The sequence below is a fragment of the Ochotona princeps genome, chromosome 28, assembly GCF_030435755.1.
Source record: "Ochotona princeps isolate mOchPri1 chromosome 28, mOchPri1.hap1, whole genome shotgun sequence".
Taxonomy (NCBI): Eukaryota; Metazoa; Chordata; class Mammalia; order Lagomorpha; family Ochotonidae; genus Ochotona; species Ochotona princeps.
Window position 1 is genome coordinate 10,540,168 of NC_080859.1, and position 24,753 is coordinate 10,564,920.

Consider the following 24,753-nt stretch of genomic DNA (forward strand, 5'->3'; position numbering starts at 1 on the left):
AGAACGAAAAACAATACCTAGCCTCTGGCGACGGGCCACTCGATTTTCTGACTGGGTAGTCTTAGTCAAGAACACCAGATTTAAGTCTGACAAGAGATTGGCACATATTTTCTTAACTTACATAAGCACTTCCACAGGCTTAGATACATGATACCCTGAACGTACACCTTGACGCCAGGGACCCTCTATCAAAGCTTTGGATTATAGCATCCTCATGCGTCTCATGCAGCCTCATCCAATTCCAGCAACATGAATTGGAAAGGCTCAGCAGCTGGTCTACCTAAACCTGTTTCAATCAGGACTCAGATTTTAGGATAATCTCTACCATCTGAATCTGAGGAGAGTTTACACATCGAAGAAAGCGTTCAGAGGGTTAGATGGTCTAGTCATTTGTCCACATGCTAATACAGGGATTCAGTAGTTACATTTCAGGGGAATCCCCACCTCACTGATAAAACCCAATATAGTTGAGTTTTCTTGTGAAAGCATTTTCTCATATATTTTAAAATATCAAACACTGATTTTCTTTTTAGGAGGCTTTCCTTATTTTGCCATTCACCACAGTCTACACATCTTGCTCTAAATCCATAATCATTTGAAACCTAGTCATTTCTTCTCAAATTGTTACACATAAGAAATGCTTCTGAACACTGAAGAGGCACATCAGTTTAGTGTGTACTCTGATGATCTCTTTGGGGTCAAAATTAAGGTTACAATATCAGTGATGTTATTTTCAAACACGAAATAATATCGCAGATGGAATGTAATCAGGAATTAGGAGTAGTGCCTATTATTACATGATGTGAGATTTTAGTCTAAGTTTTTATAAATATATATAGTTTATGCATATGTAAATAAGTAGATAAATAAGCAAAGTTTATATATGAAGCTTATATATCTTATATATATTATAGCACATATATAATATATACACATTATATATAATATAGCATATATGATATATAATTATATATATAATATAGCATATATATATATATATATATATATATATATATGATGAGAGAGAGAGTTCTCATCAGCTAGTTCATTCCCCAAAATGCCTGCCATAGCCAGAGGCTAAAAGTGGGAGCTAGGAAGCTCAATCTAGGTCCCTTATTTTGGTGGCAGTAACTCCAATTTCCTGCATCAATATTCCTACTTCTCAAGGCCACCATTATCAAAAAGCTGAAATTAAGGGACAGAGTTGAAAGATGAACCCAGACACTCTGATATAGGACATGAGCAACACAACTTGATGTCTTAATTGCTAAGGGTTTCTTAGAGAACATGGTGCTTTTTTTTGGCAAAATGTTTTTAGCTTAATTGGAAGTTGCTTCAAATTTACATTGGGAGCATGGTCAGTCATGAAAAATCACCAAGGATATTCAATAAAGAAACCAAATCATGGGAGGGTTTGGGGAGGGGTGGGGAGAACCCAAGTACCTATGAAACTGTGTCACATAATACAATGTAATTAATGAATCAAAAATAATAAATAATAAAAAAAAGAAACCAAATCACCCCATTTATTGTTAAGTCCCAAATACAAGAGCAAAATCTTAAATCTAAAAATAGCAATGGATTTCCTCCCCTAAACAGCTTAAATTCCAAATTTGCAACATTAGCTAACATCTAAAGGCCTTTTGAAGGTATCTCCTTGGTCCTCTTTTCAAGGATTTATTTATTAAAGGCAGGGTTAATTTAATTAATTATTAAGTGGCTCAAAATTCAATTAGTTTTGAATGATTTAAAAGAAGAGAGACACAAAGACAAAGATAGTGAGGTTTTCCTTAAACTGATTCACTTCACAAAACGTAGTAACAGCTAGGTCTGGGGTCAAGCCAAAGCCACAAGCCACAGAGTCCATGCAAGTCTCCCATGCAGGTGGCAGGATCCCCAGTACCTGGGCCATCAGCTGCTGCCTTCCCGGGTATTAGTAACAAGCTAGAGTAGAAGTGGAGCAGCTAGCACAGAAACTGTCACTCTGACATGGGTTGACAGCTTTTCCAGTAGAGGCTTAATGCACAATGCCAGAACACAAGTGCTTCCAGCCTTATTTTTAATGTTAAAGCTATTGGGAACAACATCAGGGTCTGTCACAAAGAGAATGATTAAATAATCAAAAAGTTCATTCATTAAAAAGGAACCATGAAAATGAAAAGAAAAATACACTTATTAACAAGTATGGATCTTAATATAATATCAAGGCAGGGGAGGTACCAATGAAATGCATAGTACTATCCTATCCATATGAGAGCGTGAAAACATGAAATGTTACCTATTGTTCAGAATTTAAAACACAAGTCGTCCAAGTGTGCAGAAATGCCATAGGATAATCAGTGTACCCTAGGCAAGCTGCGGGTGGAAGAGAAGCCATTGGGGAGAGTCATCCGGAGAGCTGGAGCTGGACTGGCAAGGATTCACTTGTTAAACTGGCTGGCGGGGATGCAAGTATTCATCACAGTACTCTTTATGCCTTTTCCTATGTCTCAACGTTTCTTAATAAATGTGAACCCCAATGTGCTTTAATTATAACGACTCTGAATTATCCAAGTTAATGAGCTGTGCATTACTGAGAAGCTGTGTATAAATCAATTTATAAACCATTTTTAAACTGCAATATGGAGGACGCATTTAAAAAAGGATATCTACGGTAATTTTTCTCACTCGGCATTCACTCCTAGATTCCTTGACTGTAAAAATTGCTTACTGAACTAAAGCATTATTTTCAATAAATATTAGCTGAATGCTGAATGTGGTAGGCACTGTGATATATACTAGGACACAAACATGAATAAGACATTGTCCCATCCCTGGAGGAATTCTGTCTAGTGAGAGAGACAGACCTGTAAATAAATAACCACAATACTGTAGGACTTGATAAGAGGTGTGTAAAATGTGCCAGGGGAATACGCAGGAGGGATTCACTAAATGTGCCTGTGGGAAAGACTAAAAGGCTTCCCTTATAGATGAGGGGGCTATATGCATGGATACTCATATGCTAAGAGAATTAGTGGGATCATTGATATCAGACCCTCAATCTGCAGAGCTGACCATCTAAGCTCACTGTTTTCTCACCTGGAAATTGTGCTTACTTGTACATTAAAACTTACGTTAGGACCACATCTCTATTCCTGTATGTATGCATGCATGTATAAACACACACTTGTATTTCCAAAAAGTTTGAGATGCCCCATGATTACATGGACAACACTAAATTAATATGGCAGCACAAGAGTCAGTTAAGATCAGGCTGGTGTAGTGGAGATAGGGAAAGAAACTGAGAAAACAGACATAATCATTGTGATTTGAAATCTTGACATTTAAGCTGACTGTAAATGCTCTTGCTAGATTGAAGCATTTACATTGAATTGTGCTCTATTTCAGAAACGTTTTGGTCATTTCAAAATGCGGTAGTTGCACTTTCAGGAATAAGAAAAAGATCCTGGCACCCATATCCTGCCACATTACCTCTTTCCATCTTCCTCATCTGTGTCCTCTCGTGTGGGTTCCTTTTGTGAAAACTTGGCTCAGGCCCCTATCATGTCTCATCTGCACTCTGCTAACAGCTTCCCAAGATTCGGGTCTATTGTTTGTCCACCTTTTCTTCAGTGTATACTAGCAGAAACCCAGTGGAAAGGAAAGTTTAGAGTTAGGGGCTTCTGTCGATTCACTGCTTTACACAACCAACACTATCATAAAAGTAGAGAGAAGGTTCCTGAATTCAGAACCTGGTTAGGCCGGTGCCAAGCTAAGAAATCTAAAGCACTGGAAGAGTCTGTAACCTGCTCCCCTAAACTCCCATCAACTGCAGGGGGGAAGAGCTGGCAGTGACAACAATGAACCTGGCATTACACACACATCTTTTCTACTTCCTTGCAAATCTACATCTGACTTGGATCACTTTTCATAGACGGAAGTGATAGGAGCAAGAAAAAAGTCGCATAGGGCTACATGTGTTAATAATATAAACAGAATTTTCTAGAAATGTCCTATAGGCATATAAGACATGGCAGTTTAATACCCATGACAAACAGAAATATAGAGTGCTTCCTTTTTTATCCATGGAGGCTTGTTCAGTAATTTTGGTGCAATTACCAAAATCAGACTGGTCTAATCCCAACAAACCCACACAAATTGAAATTAAAAAGAAAGGGAACTGGGGAATCTCCCTTGGCATTTATCCAGTGATTTCCTTGATACTCTCTCTGAGAAAGAAACAGGGAAAAAGTGGAGATGGGGACGAAAGTCATAAGAATGAGATCTGGGAATGCACCTAATCTATAGCCTTATCTTCACTGTCATATTAAAATCAATTATGAAACTGAACAACAGATGGGTGCAGGATCTCAAGGCTTTGGGCCGTCCTCGACTGCTTTCCCAGGCCACAAGCAGGGAGCTGGATGGGAAGTGGAGCTGCCGGGATTAGAACCGGCGCCCATATGGGATCCCAGCGCATTCAAGGCGAGGACTTTAACTACGCTAGGCCACGCCACTAGGAGTAAACCTTTTTGAACACTGTGTGGACTTTGTGGAATTCCCGACAAGGTTCTTTTTCAGAGAGAGTTGTCACGGTGCAGATAAATCTCAAGGCAGCATCCAACAGCAAAGAAGAGCAAACCATGGCTGTCACAGCTGTCACAGCAGCTCAGCTGTGCTGTGGTGTCCCTGCCTGGCTCTGGTCCGCAGAGCTGGGACAGGACTTCACTGGGCACCCGACTCTACTGCTTCTGGGATGAGGGCTTAGTTCCCGTGAGCCCAGCAATCACAATCCTCTCGGGAAGATACAGGTCCTACTATAATTGACTCAATCTTCTTATCAGGTCTCAACTCTCAGTACAAAAATATTATTCACACTTTCATAAACACAGCAGTTCATAAAGTGGCAGGCATTTGTTTCCTTTTGCTTACTTTCCATGGAATGATAATTCAATGGTATTCATTAGGAATATTCTCAAACAATAACTCTTTCTTGTGCCTATTTGGCTTGGGGTAGATAAAGTCAATGAGCTTAAAAATGAAAAAGCTATACTTTTAAAACTGTCAAACACTAAGGAAAACTAAAAATGAGAAAACATAGCGAAAGGGTAGATAACAAATACCGAAACTCTGTTAGATCTAACGGTACCAAATTCTACAACAAACTCAGTTTAATGTTGCTCCCTGCATCTCCTGAATTCAAACTGCAGTCTGAAAGCACAGCCTAGTCTTTCTTTTTCTTTTTTAAGTAGTCATTCTTTATCAGTGCCAGTAAAACCTACAGGCCATCTATAATTAGAAAACTGAAAAGCAAGACACAAACTTACCCAACTGAACATTAAGAGAAAAAGCATTCTCTGTACACCATAAGTCCAAGAAAACATCTATACTTCAACACCTTGTTAAACTATTACGTTTCAGTCAGTACAAGCAAACAAAAGATCCCTCTTTACCATGCACAGTCTTCAGTTAGTGAGTTAATGAGTTGGCGAGATTTGTGGGTATAACATTTGTAGGAGTCCTTAACAGGTAATTGAGCCTCTTATTACTGATTCTGATGTGTGTTCAAAGCAAATGATTCACCCTCACTGATTTCCACAGTCACACCTCCAAGTTGCCCACCTCTGATTGCAATGGAAATGAAGATGGAGAGGTGAAAATGGTCTGAGAGAATGACAGCCACTCCTGGAGGATAGGGAAGGTTCGATGACCTCGGGGGCGCACTGGCCCATTCTGGTGAATCACTGCTTTGGGTAGGGGAAAGACCCTGTGGCTCATAAAACCTGATGATATTAAGAACGGGGCGGGGGAAGGAAGTCACACTTAGATGTCAGGGTCACTGCTAGAAAGAAATACAACTTTAAAAATTCAAGTGCAAGAAAAAAGAACATATTTAAAAATGAATTACTAATGTTTTTTTTTTCTTTTATAAGTATTGGGGAAAACCCATATTTACAGATATTCATGACTTATTCAATGCACACCACTGGGAGATAAATAGAACCGTTAGAATACAAAAATGCCAAGGGTAATTCAACTACTGCAGTCTAAGTGTGGCATAACTGATTCGTCATGACACACAATTTTCTAAAAGCTATTCTGTTAGAAGGCAATAAATGAGTGCATAAATGATTTACACTCTTCTGAACCATGGTTATTATTCAGTATTTTACTTTTAAAAATATATACACCCTATACTATTATGTTTATCCTCCAGAGTATAATAAAAACATAATTGAATTTGATGAAAAATAGACTTGACTCTAACTGTAGCACACAGCACATGCAGCTACTCCCTTATTTTATCCCTTGTGAAGATCAATGTCACTTGGAGTGGTTCTGCTCCAGGTTCGTTTTAATATATGGGCAATAAAATACTTTTTAATTTAAAAATTATATCCTTATGTTCTCTACTATATTTCCTTTTTAATACTAACATCTGAGTTTCAGCCTAAATAACATGAATGCAAAATACAATATTTTAATCACTGTGTTGCTTTTAAATATGATTTTTTATTGACCAGGTAGGGAAGGAAATTAAGTACAGATGGTACAGCAAATAAAAATAAGGTCTATAACAAAAACATCAGAGTCCAGTGGCATGCTTTGTTCTGATGAAGGCCAAATGTTATTATGAAAAGATAAATTTACCTTTCAAAAAATATTATCTATTTTAAAAATACAGTCATCTCTGGAATTTAGAAAAAATGATTTCTTAATCTATATTAGTCACCAGTATCTGCATCTGCAAGTTTCCTTGGGTTAGAAACTACATCATGCAGTATATAAACATATACAATGTACAAATAATTATATATTTAATATAAAATGTCATTTATATGTAATATCAAATATGGTATGTACTCTCAACAGTATGTTTTTTTAAAATGTATTTTTATTGGAATGGAAGATTTAGAGAGAGGAGGAGAGATGGAGAAAAAGGTCTTTCATCTCTGCTAATTCACTCCCCAAATGGCCGCAACGGTCAGAGCTAACCTGAACCAGGAACCAGGAGCCTCTTCCATATCTCCCATGTGGCTGTAAGGTCCCAGGGACTTGAGCCATCCTCCACTGATTTCCCATGTCACAAGCAGGGAACTGGATGGGAAGTGGAGCAGATGGGACACAAACCAGTGCACATATGGGATGCCAATGCTTGCAGGTGGAAGGTTAGCCAACTGAGGCATCAAGCCAGCCTTAGTATATTAAAGTTTACACATACAGTACTGTTTATATATAAGGATTCTTCAAAAAGTTGATGAAAATGCATGTTATCTAAAAACATTTATTTGGAAGGCAGAGAGAGATGGAGAGAGAGAGAGAGAAAGAGAGAGAATCTTCCATGTATTGGCTTATTTCCCCAAACGGCCTACAACAGCCAGATCTACATGCAGAAGCCTGGGGCTTGCAACTCAGTTTGGGACACCTACATTACTGGCAAATACCCGAGTGTCTGAATCATTATCTATTGTCTGCCAAGATGAACATTCGCAGGAAGCCTGAATGGAAAGCAGAGTTGGAACTTGGACACAGCTCCTTTGTTATGTGATGGAGGTGTCAAGCAATGCCTTAACTATTATTCCAAACTTCTACCACACATTATCTAGATTTTCTTTCCTTTTTTAAAAACATTTATTTAATTTTTACTGGAAAGATTATATTTGCAGAAAAAAGGAAAGACAGAAGAATCTTCCATCCACTGGTTCATTGCCCAAATGGCTGCAGCTGAGCTGATCCAGCGTGCCACGTCTCCCTTGGAAGAAGCACTAGTTGTGACTCTTGGTCAGCTGCCCTGGTACCAGCTTTGTGACCCAGAAATGTCCATCTCAGGACACTTTTTTTTTTTGACATCTGAACATCAAGGGGCAGCTCTCCCACCTCCCAGTTCATGTGTGAGCCTTCTGCACTTAACTTTACCGAATGTCTAGGTCCAATAGCTAATAACTAACTGATGAGAGGCTTATCTCTCCTGAGCATGAAGCTCATTGGCTCACGTGGGCAGTCTTTCCTAATGCCATGACAAGTCAGGATGATGTTGATGTGACGAAATGCTCTTCATGTGTCTTTTACTTGGGGACTATTGGTCATTTACTTTAATAATATCTCTGTGCTGGCTGCTTTGGAAGGTGCTGAAATGCTATCCTGTCTTGCACTCTCTTAGTGGGCTGCCTGAAACACATCGTTGTCTTGCTTAATGCTTTTTTCTTCCTGCTGCATGCAGAGCATTTTAGTGATGGGAGATTTTCTTTCTAATTGTAATTCCCCAACAATAAGCCATCTTTTAAAGTTATGTATGCCTATGGTTAAGAGATGAAGAATTCACTATATTTTCAGTGAAACAGCCGTGGCCACAGTTCCCTGAAATAAAGGCCATTTAAATTCTTTTCTTATATTTGGCTGAGTTATTCTTTCCCCGGTGGTCAGCGAATCTAATAACTTGGCAAGCAGTAAATCTAACACTAGGTGGAAAGGAGGGTTAAAACAACAAACATCATCATGTATAAGAAGTTTTTATTTCTATCTTTTTTAAGGCTTATTTTTATTTAAGTGGCAGATTTACAGATAAGGAGAAGAGACAGAGAGATCCTCCATCTGCTGGTTCATTCTCCAAACGGTCACAACTGTCAGAGCTGAGCCGATTTGAAGCCAGATTCCAGGCGCTTCTTCTGGGTTTCCCACAGGGGTGCAGGGCCCCAAGGACTTGAGTCATCCTTTGCTGCTTTCCCAGCTCATAAGCAAAGAGCTCTATATGAAGTGGAGCAGCTGGGAAGAGAACCAAGTGCCCATATGGGATTCTGACATCACAGGCCGAGGTTTTAGTCTACAACTCCATGGCACCAGCCCAAATAAGGAATTTGTTTTTAATGTTCTGTTTTCACAACAAATTAGAGCCAGTTTACTTTAATATCTCAAAATGTTTAGCTTCTGTGCATATCTTTCAACCAAGAACTTTTAACTTTAAACATTCTACAAGTTGAGCATCTAATCTGAAAATCTGAAAGCAAAAAATGTCATAAAATCATGAACTGTTTGAGAGCCAACAATGGAAATGTCCACATCTGACCTCATAAGATACGCTGCAGTCAACACAGGTGCACAAGAAATATCACACGCCATCACCTTAAGGGCATGTGTATAACTTGGTGCACATGAAATATTAATGAAGTTTGTGTTTAGAATTTTGTTCTATCCCTAAGAGATCTCTATGTATATGCAAATACTACAATATCTGAAAAAAATTCCAAATCTGAAACACTTATAATCTCAAATATTTTGGGAGAGGCTTAAAACTCAGGACAGCAATGCTGGAAAATGGTAAGAAATGATTAATAGCAAATCAGTAAATGTTAATGCGTCCATCTAGCCCTACTGGAAGTAGTAAGATTCAGGTATTTCATTCAATTTTGAGGGTGTCTGGTCCACTGAATAATTTTCAGGGAAGTTTGTGGTAATTAAACCTTAACATGACTTAAGAGCAGGAAACATGAAAACTAGATTAGGTGGCTTCCAGGTAAGTCAAACATGAAAACAACCTGCTTCAAATAACGAGCAACATTTACCTCACAGCATTTTGTTCGATCTTTTCATCAATATCACTGAAGATCTGCTTAAACTCCAAGTCTCCAGGAAATGAGTTTAACAAACAGCGTAGGTCAAAAGAATTATGGGAATATTCATCTCCCCAATCCATCCTGAGGAAGAAGAATAAACAACAGAATTGGTCAGTTTCCCGCAAATCAGGTAAGGGGGTGGGGTGAGGGGCCAAAACCTCAAGTTGTAAAAGAAAACAAAATACACTCTCAAGTACAGGCTCAATGAAAAACAGCTGTAAGAGAACCTGACCATTCCCAAGCCAGGTAGAAGGTCTTGTTTCATCAAGTTTGATCCAATTTCTACACTTTCCTATGGTGTGAAAGCTGAACATAAGCAGCTTCCCCAGGGGCGGCATCCTGCTGCCTCTCACTGGAACTCCATGCTGCAAAGGAAATCACAAAGCCCTTGGACCGCTGAGTGCAGGATGTGTCCAGCAGGAACTCGGCACTCCCCGCACACGTTTGTCCATATACTACCCTGGAAATTGGAGCCTCGGATGTTCTAATGCCTCACCTTCCTAGGCCGATTTATAAACAAAGCAGCAAAATTTTCCTTGAGATCTTCTAGCATAATCTGGTAATGTCCATGTTGATAACTGATTCAACAGTGAAGGAGAAATGGTACCCGCTTCCGTGAGGCTGTTTGGCGTCAGCAAAGGATCATCCCGAGTCAGGTGCCAAACAGTAGCCTCAGAACCTAGGGCATTCTTCCTGACTCCCATCCCCTCTAATCCTTTTAGCTCACAGAGGCTCTTTCTCTGAAGTTCACTGGCTGAACAAAGTTCCTCCAAAAGTAATGTAATCGTGATGGACTTCCTCCGCTGGAAAAATCTCACACAACAGGGAAGCAATCAGAAGAGAAGACCAGAACTGATACCATTCCCAGTCCCCCACAAACTCTGCCTGAGACGACTGGCTGTCTTTGTACCCATTCCTCTTGCCTGGAAATCAGACATTGCTTCTCTAGAAGGGCACACACATCCTACTCCTTCCTCTCCCCTAGGGGAGTGTAAGAGGAAGTTCCCCACCACCCTCACAGGCCACCTGCATTTCCCCCACATCAAAGTGCCAATCAATCACTCATTCATTCCATATAAATGTATTAAATATTTGATTGATAACAGGCACAGCTGTAGGGGTGGGCTATTGCTGCACTAAGTTAAACACACTGACCTCCAGGAGACAGGCAAGTAGACAGGTCAGAAGTGCTTTAAGGAGATGGAAAGCAGGCAGTGGGCCAGGCAAGAGTCAAGGAACTGGGGCAGGGTATGAGCTCTTGTTTTGATGAATATGAAGACAAAGCTCTCTGAGGAAGTGATATTTGAGTGGATGAAAGAAGTGATGGATGGGAAAGGTAAATTAGCTTTTGATGACTTTGGCCAAGAAGGGCCTCTTATCACATCTGTTTATATTTCACTGGTGACTGCTAGTCACATGACTCTACCTGAATGCAAAGGTGGCTGAGAAATGCTGCCACTGGCTGGGCAGCCGACACCAGGAGAGCTCCATCTGATGAACGGAAACTATTAATATTCAATAGTCAGCCTTTCTACCCTACCTGTTCACTAGGTTAATCTCAGTTCTTCTGCATCCTATCACTGCTTTGCTATCACATCTATAAACAGAAGCAAGACTATGGCTGACGACCTGCAGTTATCAACACAAAACACATTACACCTGGAGTGAGCTGAGATGTTCTCGCCTTGAGATACACCCGGAAGGGGCTGATTTGTCTGACTGTCATCCATTTTCAGCTCCTTTCCTTCTTGCTGACTAGCTTATAGTTTATGCTCTTTTGTCTCTGGGGTTGGCATTACTTCCGAGTCTGGCTGTTATTATCATGGCAATGTCCTCTTTTGTATGTTGTACTATGGTACCCAAATCTCCAGAGAAGGCGCTGGGTTTTGCCTCCTGGCTTTGGATCAGCTCAGCTCCAGCCATTGCTGCCATTTTGGGGGGTAAAAAGGTAGCCGGAAGACCTTTCTGTCTCCTCTCTCTGTTAATCTGCCTTTCCAATTAAAATAAATAAATCTCTTTTTTTTTGAAGGGCACATTTACAGAGAGAAGAAGAAACAGAGACACGTTCCGCCTGCTGGTTCACTCTCCAAATGGCCGCAAACGGCCAGAGCCAGAGGCAGCAGAGTTTTCCAGGAGCAGAAGCTTTTTCCAGGTTCACTTCACTGAACAAGTAGACAGAACATTCTGTGTTCTTCTGCCTTTCAAAAACTAAAACTAAAATACATAACCTATACATTCATGAAGTTGACCTACACTTACTGTAAATGTTAGTTTTAAGTTATATTGAACTTCTGGTCACAACAGCGAGGGAGGGCCAGACCAAAGCCAGGAACTCCACGTGGGTCTCCCACATGGGTGGCAGGCTGTTGGTTGCTGCCTTCTCAAACGCGTTGGCAGGAAAGTGGATCGGAGGCAGAGCAGCGGGCACTGGAGACAGTGCTCTGACACAGCAAGTGCGTGCCTCAAGCAGTGGCTTAATGTGCAACGCTACAACGCCAGCTCTAAGGCGGTAGGATTAAGACAACACAGTATAGGAAACACAATTCACATAGAAATTAGGAATTCTGCTCACTCCACTAAAAAAAATCTATTCTGAAACTCTTTTAAATCAAGGTTTAATAGACCTCAAATCAGTCGTTTAGAAAATTCACTTTACCTAATAGTAAAAGGAATAAAATCAGAGAAACATTTCACTTGTATTGTTGTTTTTATTAACTTTTTTCCCCCTTACAGTTTCTGAAATGAGAGGAGACAGTAAGGGAAGAAGAAAAAAAAAAAGAAAAGAAAGCAGATATGGGCCCGGCGGCGTGGCCTAGCGGCTAAAGTCCTCGCCTTGAAAGCCCCGGGATCCCATATGGGCACCGGTTCTAATCCCGGCAGCTCCACTTCCCATCCAGCTCCCTGCTTGTGGCCTGGGAAAGCAGTCGAGGACGGCCCAATGCATTGGGACCCTGCACCCAAGTGGGAGACCCAGAAGAGGATCCTGGTTCCCAGCATCGGATCGGCGCGCATCAACCCGTTGCGGCTCACTTGGGGAGTGAATCACTGGACGGAAGATCTTCCTCTCTATCTCTCCTCCTCTGTGTATATCTGGCTGTAATAAAATGAATAAATCTTTAAAAAAAAAAAAAGAAAAGAAAGCAGATAAATGATAGCAGAGGTGGCACAAATAGCAGCGTGGGGGCTCTGGCCTTGAAGTTAGGCTCTCCTGGCTCCTAGCCTTGCTGGATGAAAACACTTGTTACATGTCCCTTTATGAAATATTGTATAAAAAATTTTACAGCTTTCAAGAATAGGGATATTTGGTAGGACTAAAATTACCTTATAATCAAAGAATTCAGAGATGAATCTAAACTTTGCAAAATTTAAAATGCACAGCCTTTGAAGAAAGTTATGCTTTCAATGAAGAAGAGTCGTAAGGGGCTTAGGAGTTCTTGGAAAACAAAATTAGTGCATACAGGTATGTGAATACTGGTGCACAGACAAGAAATTTAACCATTAAATTGATAAGAAATATACACAAGATAAATGTTAGGAAAAACTCTTGGAAAATGTGATTTTGGTTGGGATAAATCCAAAACATTTAAAAATTGTCTAATACATTTTACAGAGGCTACAACACTGACCGTCTCCCACATCATTAATTTTTAAGATATGCTAACTGCTTTTCCTATAATGAAATAGTCAAGGCTTTACACAGGATCTTTCTGGAGTTAGAAGATTTTTCAAAGATTTCATTGTGTTTATTTACATCTGTTTGAAAAACAAAGAGATACAGAGATAGAACCATTTGCTGGCTCACTCTTCAAATGCCAACATACCTGAGACTGGGCTAGGCTGAAGCCAGGAGCTCTGAACTCAATATAGGCCTTCCAAGAGGGCGACCGAGGCCATGCTAACACCTGCCTTCTGCCAAGATGCACAAGATCAAGAGCCTGGATTTGGAAGCAGAGACAAGACTTGAACTGAGGAACTCTGAGATGGCATGCTGGTATCTCCCAAAACGACTTCACCATTGGGCCAAATGCCCACTAGAAACATTTTAATCTAAAAGCATGTAGTACCACAAGGTTTGCCACTTGTAAATTCAATTGCTTCCAAATGTGTATATCATTTAAAATGTTCAAATCACTACACATTTTGATTTTTCCTCTCTTAAATTCTTTTTCAATAAAATTTGCATTTCCTCATTTCAAAACAAATATTTACCCAATACCTGTCATAAGAATCCATATTGATATAACTTGAAATGAGGCCACAAAAGAACAAATAAACAAACCAAAAGAAGAACTATAAGCTAAATGGTAGAAAACTCTATGCCTATCATAAGTTATACCTCTGGGTACCAAAACTTTAAAATTCTTCCCCTGGCAGCTCAATTATATTTATTATCATAACAGTCATTCCTAAATCTCATGGCCCAAATTACAAACCATGAATTCAATTCCTATAGTTCTATATTTTTATATCACTTTGGTATTTGAAAGTTTCTCTGTTATGAGTCACTCAAATATTACTTCAGGAAAATAAAATTTTACTTTCTTTATGAAAATACTTGATTGGGGCTCTTGTAGAGAATTTTAGAAAATTTTATTTTATAGACAACTTCTAATAAAGCTTTTAATAAAACTTGTGCTTGTCTCCAAGTTTTCAAACATTAGAAAGCCCCCTTAATTCAGATCTCATCCATCTAAAACTGAAAATGCATACAGAAGCAAGCTTAAGCATAACAGCAAATGACAACAATATATATATTTATTTTGCTTTATATATATATTGTGTTGTGTCTCTTCTATGTACAAAGTACTTTAAATATGATAACTTCCTTAATGTTTCCAATAACTCTGTAAGAGTTATTATCTTCATTTTAGAGGAACATGAAAGGACACTATGACATAGGATGCTGGTCTCCCAAGCAGTGCCATAATAACCAGCACCACAAAGCCTGCCTTGTCTTCTAATCTTAACTCTTATTTTGTCAATCTGCTTATCACTTCTTTTAAAATTGTACTCAATAGTTACATAACTCCAAAATACTCCTTAATTATGACCATATTTCTCATATTTTGCATTGCGTTCTGGTATCTGTATTGTTAAAAGAACATGTGTTTGGAATTGTTTGGATGTTGGCTGTGGGCGCCTGGCAATTACTGGAATAAGACTATGAACTGTGACACTACGGACTATCCAATTTAAGTCAGTGATCATAATTTCAAGGTTCCCAGTGTACAAGGTTGTGTGACCTTTCTCTATTCAGCATTGAGGTTTATCAGTAAATATGTGGAATGCAATAAAGGAATATGACTGGACAACAAAAAAGTGTTAAGTCCAAGACTTCATGTAACCTGCAGAGTTCTGTGATGTCTGTGTGCTAAGATGGTAACTGACAAGAGAAGCAAGAGCTGCCTTTATAGATAGGTATGATGTTAAAATGCTCTGTGAGAGGCTCAGAGAAAACCTACTGTGCAAAACAGAACAAACAAGACGAGATTACTTTGAGTGAACAGAGGGGCACAGCATCAACGTGAGGAAGAGTGGAGAGAGGGTGAACTGTGGCAAGTGTGGCCAACGTCTGGACTGGAAGCTTTCTCACTAGCATGGCAATGATTTGGCATGCACTGCAACAGGACGAGATCACAGGGCTACTGCTTGCAGAATAAGTGTGTTTCACTGCCATCTCTATTATTTGGTGTTGAAAAGTACTATTTCACTTCTATCTACTAAGGAAAAGATAACCACCACCTCAGCAAGACAAAAATAAATTATCAGGAGGCTGATGTAGATTGGCAACTGTGAGGGTACTTCCAAAATATGAGGAACCAAGTTAAAAGGTAAATCTGCTTTGGTCCAAGCATTTTTTTAGATTCGTGTCTATGAAACTGTGTCACATAATGCAATGTAATTAATGCATAAAAAAAAAAGAAAATGTCCAGTAAGTATCAATCAATATATTTCAAGTCAAAGGAAAGAGTATTCCAATTGGCTTTTACAAGCAACTCTGCGGTGAGAAATATCTTCTGAGGACACAACCCCAGTGACCTAAATAACTCTAATCAACTACCTCCTAAATATACTTTGATCAAATCTATACCTTCCTAGTAGCAATAACTTGTAATTCTTTACTCGGTTAAATATCTACATGAGTTTGGGAACCAAATCCTGTTCAAATCATAGCAAACTCAAACTTCATAAAGTCAAGTAACTTGTAAATTGCTATTCCACAACATTATATTTTTTATTTATTTTATTTTTATTGGAAAGTCAGATATACAGAAAGAAGGAGAGGCAGAGAGGAAGATCTTCCATCTGCTGATTCACTGCCCAAGAGGCTGCAATGGTCGGAGCTGCCCCGATCTGAAGCCAGGAGCTTCTTCCGGGTCTCTCACATGGGTGCAGGGTCCCAAAGCTTTGGGCTGTCCTCAACTGCTTTCCCAGGCCACAGGCAGGGAGCTGGACAGCAAGTGGGGCAGCTGGGATTAGAACTGGAGCCCATATGGGATCCCGGCACGTGCAAGGCAAGGACTTTAGCCGCTAGGCTACCATGCTGGGCCCAAAACACTACTTTAATATTTTCATTCATATGTTTCTGATTTTATATAAGATTTTTAAAAACAGGTTTAATATTTGAAACAACTATTAACAGCCAATCTAATATTAATTATTGCCTCTTAAAATGATTAAAGAATTATATGTAAGCCAAACTTCTGTAGCTCAAGTTTCAGCCAGAGGCATATTCTAACAGTTGAATGATAAATTCCTAAGAATAGTAACTATAATGAAATATGAACATATTATAAGCACCGCCAGAAAACATTATAATAAAGCATAAGGAAATCACATTGTGTGTGATCAAAAGCAAGCTTATAAAATTCTGGAATTTCCAATGTCTTTTTATAATATTTTTGACCCTACCTTTCTATCCAAGGGGTCTGTTTTTTTTTCTGTATGCAAACTCACAATGGTCAGAATCCTTACTTTAACTTATCTTGCGTTTCTTCAATGATAAAGGTTCACAAGGCATTCTTCTTATGCTAAGCCAAAATGTGCTTTAGAAGGATTGAAATATAGTAGGCATGAAAGAAAAACAATGGGAAGAAATCCAAACGGAAACCACGTAAGAAAAGGAGAAACACTTGGAGCGAGTGATCACCGTGGAAAGGCCCTGGGGGGGGAAGCTGTCATGCCTTCTTAGAGCTGCAAACTCAAGATTCTCACAGGTTCTGGTTCACCACCAAGTCCTATCTTCCAATATTATTGTCTAATAGTCATACTTGGTGAGTATAAGGAAGTAGACTACTGTCAGCAACTATACATTCCATACGTAACTGAACAACTTTCAAATGTTGTATTGGGATAAACAGTCGCTGAACCAAGAATTAGTAGATGTGAGTACAGATCCTGGTTTAAATAATCTCCACATGATCTCCGATAAATCATGTAGTCTCTCTAGTGGGAGGAAACACACATTGCTTACTTATAGAAGAGGCCAGATAGATTTATTAGGCTGAGATTTCTTTTAGCTATGCACCTGCTATATTCTATGGAATGTTAGTAAAAGGACATATGTGTGATCACCACAAATCAGCTCTAGCAATATTTTGCTCATGAATATCACTTTTCCCCTCTCCATTTCCTTTGTGTTCTCTTAGTTACTGTTAAACTACTTTTTGTTCTTCAAGCTTGCTACCTAGAGAACCAAGGTAGAATCTGTAAGCTAGCAAGAAATAATATGTGAAATAAGATGTGAAGCAGAAAGTTTTTAACAGTACTGGGTAGCTTCCATGAACTGCCCTCAACCCCCATTTCTTAGAATATCCAGAGAATTTTAAGTGTTAGCCCCTTTTTTTGGGCTCCTCTGACTCAGCCGACTTACCACTCAACAAAACAGTTGAGCTACTAATGTTCAGGATGCCCCAATGAACACAAAGGGTGGCATGAGGAAGCCATACCTCATAAGCCATTATGTATCCTTGATTTATTTTCTATATGGTTTTTTATGTCCTCTGCATTATTCTTTTTACTACTTTAATATATGTGATGGCTTGATAATAATAATAATAACAGAATAAGACTTTTAGGTTGGGCAAAGCAGAAGTGACTGCAGCAACCTGCCAAATCAAGTGGACACTCATTCAGGAATGTCTGAAGTGCCAAATCACCCTGACCTTGTCTCTGCGCATTAGGTCAGCACCCACCATGATGAGCGTCCCACGCTATACATCACAAGCATGCACAGATCTAGGAGCTGCTACCTTCTCCCATCCCCCGCACCTGAGAGGCATAAAGGCCCAGTGCTGTATACCCAGGGCGGCATTCCCTCACGTGGTCACCCTACCATGTGGGAATGTTCCCAGGCCATCTGCTAACAAGGATTATCTCCCTTGACTAATAAAACTATTTGTCTGAACTAAAAGTCTCTCTCTCATTCTCAGTTGTCTCAGTTGTTTCCCTAGGACCATTTTTCATATAAAACCCATACAATTCCTCAAAGCAAAGTGGTTTTGGTAAGGGTACATGGACCTTTGTGATATTTCAGATTTGTCAGGAATTGCTTTCTTTCCCATTACTTATTATGAGTTAAAATTTTGATGTGTTATCCTTCCCCAAAGATTAGAAAAAGTCTCAATTTTTTAAAATAATCACTTATAATACTGTATGTATGCTTATGAAACAAAGAGTTTGTTACTAGATTTATTTTCTCAATTCTCCTTTGCATATTGGACCTTCCTCCTACATGGCCATGTTTTCTGCTAATAAGTGTGGCAGTTCTTATCACCACAGTTATGTGGGCTAAATATCAACACATACCTGGTAAGTCCTCACACTGACATATTAGAACTGCTCAAGCTCCTCTTTTTACAATAAGACACTTCCTTGTAACTCCTTTATTAATGTCTTACATACCCGTGTGTACAAAATAGAAATTAACAGGGTAAGTCAGAAAAAACTATTGCACCTTGATGAACAAACAGAATTCTCATGATTTACTCACCAAATCTGACACTGTTTTGTTTTTTAATACACTTACCTTCCTAGAAAATATTTTCACTTTAATAACTCTTTATAATCTTAAATATGCAGTCTTAGCCATCTCTTGCTTTAATACAACAGTGAAATCAAAATAATGTGAAAATGAATATTAATTTTACTATTCTTTTTATAACTTGACACCGATTTATTTCACATGATTTCCAAGTCATGAAATTATTACATATTTTTGAGTCTAGAACCAAATAATGCCACCAGTTATGGAGCTAGTGATTGACTAATGATTTTTCAAGTGCAATAAAATCTTACTAATTTGGAGAAAGATACATTGGTTTTATTAGAAAATTTAAATTACAGAGCACTTTTTAAAACAGCATAGCGTTTTTGCTGCATCCCATGTGCTTTGATGTTTTTGTTTTTATTTTCATTTCTTTCAAATTGTTTCTTTCCTCTTGTCGAATATATCATTGGCTCATGTATCGCACAGTGGCATCATTTTACCCAAGAGGCTTGCGTATTTTCTTTTCATTGCTTCACCCATGCATTGGGTATTCACAGGCATGTTTTTCAACTCCATGGTGCTGTAAATTTTTTGTTTTAACTTCATATCTGTTATTGACTTTGTTTTGTGGCTTCTTATTTAAAGAAATGTATAGTGATGGCATAATAGAAACTATTATATCCAGATGCAAAGATGCAATGCAGTACGCATTTCCACTTCCAAATCAAAGATGGACCCCCCCAGTGAAACTGTTGGACATATCTAGACAATGGGATGCTGGACTGTCTGACATTGTCTGTACCAGCAATGTCGGGGCACACTTAAATAACAGACTGATGGACTTATGACTGCTTATGAAGGACTATACTATTGTAATAATATGGGGAAAATCAGTCGGTGGATGGAAAATTGGGGAGAGAGTAGGAAAATCCCAGACCCTATGGAAATTTTACCATAAAATTAAAAAAAAAACAATTATGTTAAGGATCAACTGAGAATAATAATCAGCACAGCTTTTTTTTCATTTTTTTTCAGCATATATATTATATGTATAATACATAATGTATATATTATATACTATATATCATACATGCAATCTATGTATATATATCACATACACACATATATATGTATATGTAAAACAGAGAGATAAGGAGAGACAGAAAGAGAGCTGGATTGGAAGTGGAGCAGCCAGGACGCAAACTAGTGCCCACACGGGATGCCATAGTTAGCAGGCAGAGGATTAGCCTACTACAGCACCATGCCAGGCCCAGTTTATTATCATTATAACACACAGTTTTCCTCTGATCACACTTCTGTGTGCCCATCCACAAAAATAGTCACATCTGAGCCAGCAGCATTGCATATCGTGCTAAGACTCCACCAGCTACTGCTGGCCCCCATATGGACACCAGCTGCTGTCCCAATTGCTTTACCTTCCATCCAGCTCCTTACTTGTGGCCTGGGAAAGCAGTAGAGGATGGCTCAAGCCCGTAGGCCCTTGTACCATATTGTGAGACTCGGAAGAAACTTATGGCTCCCAGCTTTGGATCAGCTCTGTTCTGGCCACGCAGCCCTTTAGGTAGTGATCCAGTGGATGGAAGATCTGTCTCCTCTCTATAACTTTGCCTTTCAAATAAAAAAAAAATCAGTAATTTCTTAAAAATGCACATTTCCGTTTCTGTGTGTGTGTGTGCGTGTGTGTGTGTTTATTTGAAAGGCAGAGAGACCAAGACAGAGTCAGCTTCCATTTGCTGGTCTCTCCCTGATGCCTGCAACAGCCAGCCGAAGCCAGAAGCCCTGAATCGAGCCTCTGTCTCCCATGTGGACTGCAAGGATCCAACCACTTGAGCCACCATCTGCTACCTCCCAAGATGTGTGCCAGGGTGAAGATGGATTTGAAAGCAAATTAGGGACTTAACAAGCCCAGGAACTCTGGTTTGGCAAATGGATGCCCTAAGCACAAACCTAACTGTTGGGACTAATGACCTGTCCATTGCTTGTATCTTATTCAGGTTTCAGCAAACTATGATATGACTTGTTTACCCATAGCCTGCAAATTTCTCACATTTCTATCCAGCTGTAAAAATTATTTTTAAAAAATGGTAAAGAGGTCACTTTTTTAGAGTCCACATATCCAAAAACATTTGCTATGTGATCTTTATACCAGAAAGCTTGCTGAACCCTATCCTAAGTGGTCACCAAATTCTTTGAGCCTTTCTCTCCCCATATCTCAAATGGTCACCAAATGTTCTCAGATCTTATTTCCCCTCCTAGCTACTATCAGCACCCTACATCTGGACACCATTCCTTGCTGCCAACAAACGGAACAGCCTTGGCTCCCCAAGACTCACACCTGGAACAAATATAATATTTGGTTTTTTGCTTCCCTTCCTACCTCTGGCATGGAGCTCGAAAGCCCTTGGAATTTCCTGAGAGATGGACGTTTTTAGTGTTACTCATATCGGAGGTTCTGCCAATGGGATGGCTATTGCCAGGCTCTCTAGAGAGCTTCAGGATGGAAATCTAGGGGAATCAACCAGGGGAGCAATGGATCAACACTTTCAGAACCAACCCATTCCTTCTCAAGCTCCAAGGAGGGGAGAAACAATGAAGATTGAGCCTCTCATTGATGGGCAATGAACTGAATCCAGCTTGTCTATCAGCTGAACTTAAAAACTCTCACTCAAGGAGCTTCAGGGAGCTCTCACGTTGGCCAACATACCCACGTCTTGGAAATTCAGTGCCATGTTCTCTTTCCTTCCTTGTGGTGTGCATCTCTTCAATTTAGGTGTTTTTATATTTCACTCTAATAAAACTATAAGCACATTGCTGTCCAGAGTTTGCAGGTGAGTCTAATAAATTAATAAAATGAAGGGGCAGTTATAGGAACTCTTGACTTCTCAGTTGCATAGGGTCAGATGGGAAACCACCTACGACTGGTATCCAAAGTGAGGGAACTATTGTAGGACTAAGCCCTCACCCTGTGGCTACTTGTTAATCTAGGTAGCTAGTGTTGGAACTGAATTGAACTATAGCATATCCAGTTAGTGTCTGTGCTATAACTGAGTACTAGACTTTTCACTTTACAACTGAATCTGATCATTTCACTACTGTATTCCAATAACCCTGCAGATTTTTTACAGTGCATACTACAACTGCAGGTTCTTTGTTTTATATACAGGAGTTCAGTTCTGCACATACTTTCATATTGTAATTCTCCTGAATTGACTTCTTAAAATAGCCTCCTAGCTTAGTAAGGATGTTTTCAGTAGAAAATAATGCTTACAAGAAACACTTGCTTCAGCATGTAGATAAAACTATTGAAAAAAGCATATTTCTGAAATAACACAGTTTGTGCATTTAAACAGGAAAAAATTTGTCTATAATATCAAATCAGTTTTAAATGAGTTTTTAACAATTTAAGCCACATTTTTTAGAAACTGTGAAAACCATAGAGGTTAATAGATGGGAAACTATTTAGATATTTTAATTACTAAATTAAGCCTAAAAACACAGCATACATTCTTGGTATACTTTTTTAAAACAATAGCTAATAAGTCAAAGTGTAGACAAAAATACCTAGGGTGAAAAATTAAGATTGAAAATTTAAGCTATCAAATAAAATGTAAATGTGATGGCTAAAAACCCTTCTGGTTTCCTTCTATTAAAAAAAAAAAAACAGAAACAGGATAAAAACGATTTTAAAGGGCCCTTCTAATTTAATCAGGTAGTCTATTTTTTCCCTGTTATATTTAATCTTATGTCACAGAGGCTTTGCCTAAAACTTTTAAATTCTACAGTTCAGTAGCAGGCTCATTCGTTGGTAGTTAAAACAAACTCACATGAAATGACCTGAAGATCTATTTAAAAAACAATCAGTGAAGGTAAATATTGGATATCTTCATGTTGGATCTGAAAATCCATCACTCTACGTGCCTTTTACTTGATTTGCTGCTTAACATATCTCCACAGTGAGTCTATCACATCAACATAGTCATCATGATCCAAGCCGCAAGTAATGGAGAGTGTCAGTGTCAATTCTGCTTTCTCACACTCGCATCCCTTCACTTCATCTGATTTTAATAATCCCTGTCAAACCACAAACAGTCCAAATTACCTTCATGACACAGAAGCTTTCAAGGAGCAGACAGAATCTCAACTTTCATTTAGCAGCTACAAAAGAAAGCTGTCCAGCTGGACAAATATTATTTCCACACATGACAATCGCTGCAGTTGAGCATGCATTTTAATTCTTAACTAAACCTGCCAGGAGTTTGATAGGAGCTTCTTGTTTTGTGTAGATTGACTCACAGGATTATCAGACCAATGACTGTAATTGTGCTGAAAGAACCCAGTATTTATCTACTAAAAGAGGAATCACGGAACAACGCTGAGAGATCAAAAGGAACATATAAGAGATAATGTGTAGGTACAGACTGTATGAGGAAACTATTTACTATTTAAATTGCATATTTCAGTTACTAAATATGCTCTAAATATGCCACACATAATCTTGATGTGATACTGAAAAATAATAGCTAATAAATAAAAATGCAAAATAGTTACAACTGTACCAACAGACACTAATTAGAAACAGGTTATCAAAATTAAATCGAAAGAAATTTTAAAAACAATGCATAGAATTAACTCACTTCAAAATTAGATTTCTAGAAAAGTTATACATGTTAATCATAATAAAACTGATGTTCCTGACAAAATAGCAAACAAGAAAACCGAAATGTTCACTATCTTCTGGTCCATGTGCTCCTGCACATAGAATATTAATTTTTAAGACAAAATAGAATAAAAATGAGAAACATATGAATAAAAGATACATGACATTTTGAGGGCTTTATTTACAAAAATGTTTAATATCATCTATAGAAGATGTCTAATTGCTTTACAAGGTAATAATTCTTAGTTTCAACTATTTTCTAAAATTCAAAGAGAAAGTAATACTCTCCTTTAAGTTATTTCTATTTTACTTGATTTGAGTCTAATTGTGAAAATTTATAGGCAGCTTGCCTGGCAAATGAATTAACTTTTTGTACTTTTTTTTTTTAACAACTGCAGCTTCCATTGCAATTGCTGGAATATAGCAAAATTTTTGGACTTAATTGTGAATTACTATGTGCATCAAAACATTACAAAGTTCCCTCCATCAATTGCACATCATTAACAGCATATCCAGCACGCTGTATTCTGCGATGATTTTTAAAATATCAACAAAAGCAAGTAATTTTATTGTTGCTAACAGTTTGTTACTCAGTGTGTAATAGTATTCACAGCAACAACAAATGCTTCAACTTTGACACGATGAACCTCCAACGTTTTATTTTGCTTTGGAGCAATAGGTAAGAAACTTGGAACCATTATTGAAAACGATTATTTTGGTATGAGAAGTATCTGATGATACGACTAACATCATTTGACAGTTGATGAAGTTCTAATGGTGCCAATATATTAACTGCCATTGTTTCACTTTTTAAACACAGACTATTCAGTAATGAAAAATGAGAGAAATTCAGAAGGGTCTAAATGAAAAGTCATGCTTCATAAGAGTGGCACACAAATGTAAATTCTGCAATTAGTATTAAAATATAGCATTTTTCTGCACACTCTTAAAACTGGCCAATGTGATCAATGCTGCCACCTCAGCAGATGGTCTTGTTTTGCGGCACTCAGTGACATCATTACAAGTTTGGTGGATAGTAAATGACAACAGACATTTTGTGTGAGTTGCACATCAATTTCTTTCTTAGTAAGTCAGAGACATTCAATTTAATGTAAACAGCTACTTCGTTATCACTGTTGACAAAAGGGTTATTACCAAATAAAAATGCATTACTCAGAAACAAAGTCCATAGCTACTGGTCCACTCATCACGTGACTGGGAGAGGTGGGGGCTTCCAGCACTGCTGCCACCCCCACCACCCAAGAGCTGAGAAACTCGGCTGCACCTCATGTCCATGTCCAGGTGCACTTCCTTTAGCAGCAACCCCCGCATGCCCTCCTCGGGAAAAAAAATGGTCTGATTCTACCAAAAAAAAATTGTGGAAAATAGAATCAAAAACTAAATCTATTTTAATGGAGGAAAAAAATTGGAAAAACATGCGTAAGTTTTCCTAATATACACTTTGTATGAACTTTCTGAAGATCACCTCATACTTC

At 38.6% G+C, this 24,753-nt stretch overlaps 1 protein-coding gene across 4 annotated transcripts in view; it reads right to left on the reverse strand.

The window, feature by feature from the left end:
* The window catches only part of KIAA0825 (KIAA0825 ortholog), a 297,939-nt gene that overhangs the window by 265,931 nt on the left and 7,255 nt on the right, over positions 1-24,753 (reverse strand). For all 4 annotated transcript variants that reach the window (XM_058656342.1, XM_058656343.1, XM_058656344.1 and 1 more), the window contains exon 2: positions 9,540-9,671. In XM_058656342.1, coding sequence (XP_058512325.1) covers positions 9,540-9,670 — 131 coding nt within the window. In that variant the 5' untranslated portion in view covers position 9,671. The remainder of the gene's footprint in view (positions 1-9,539; positions 9,672-24,753) is intronic.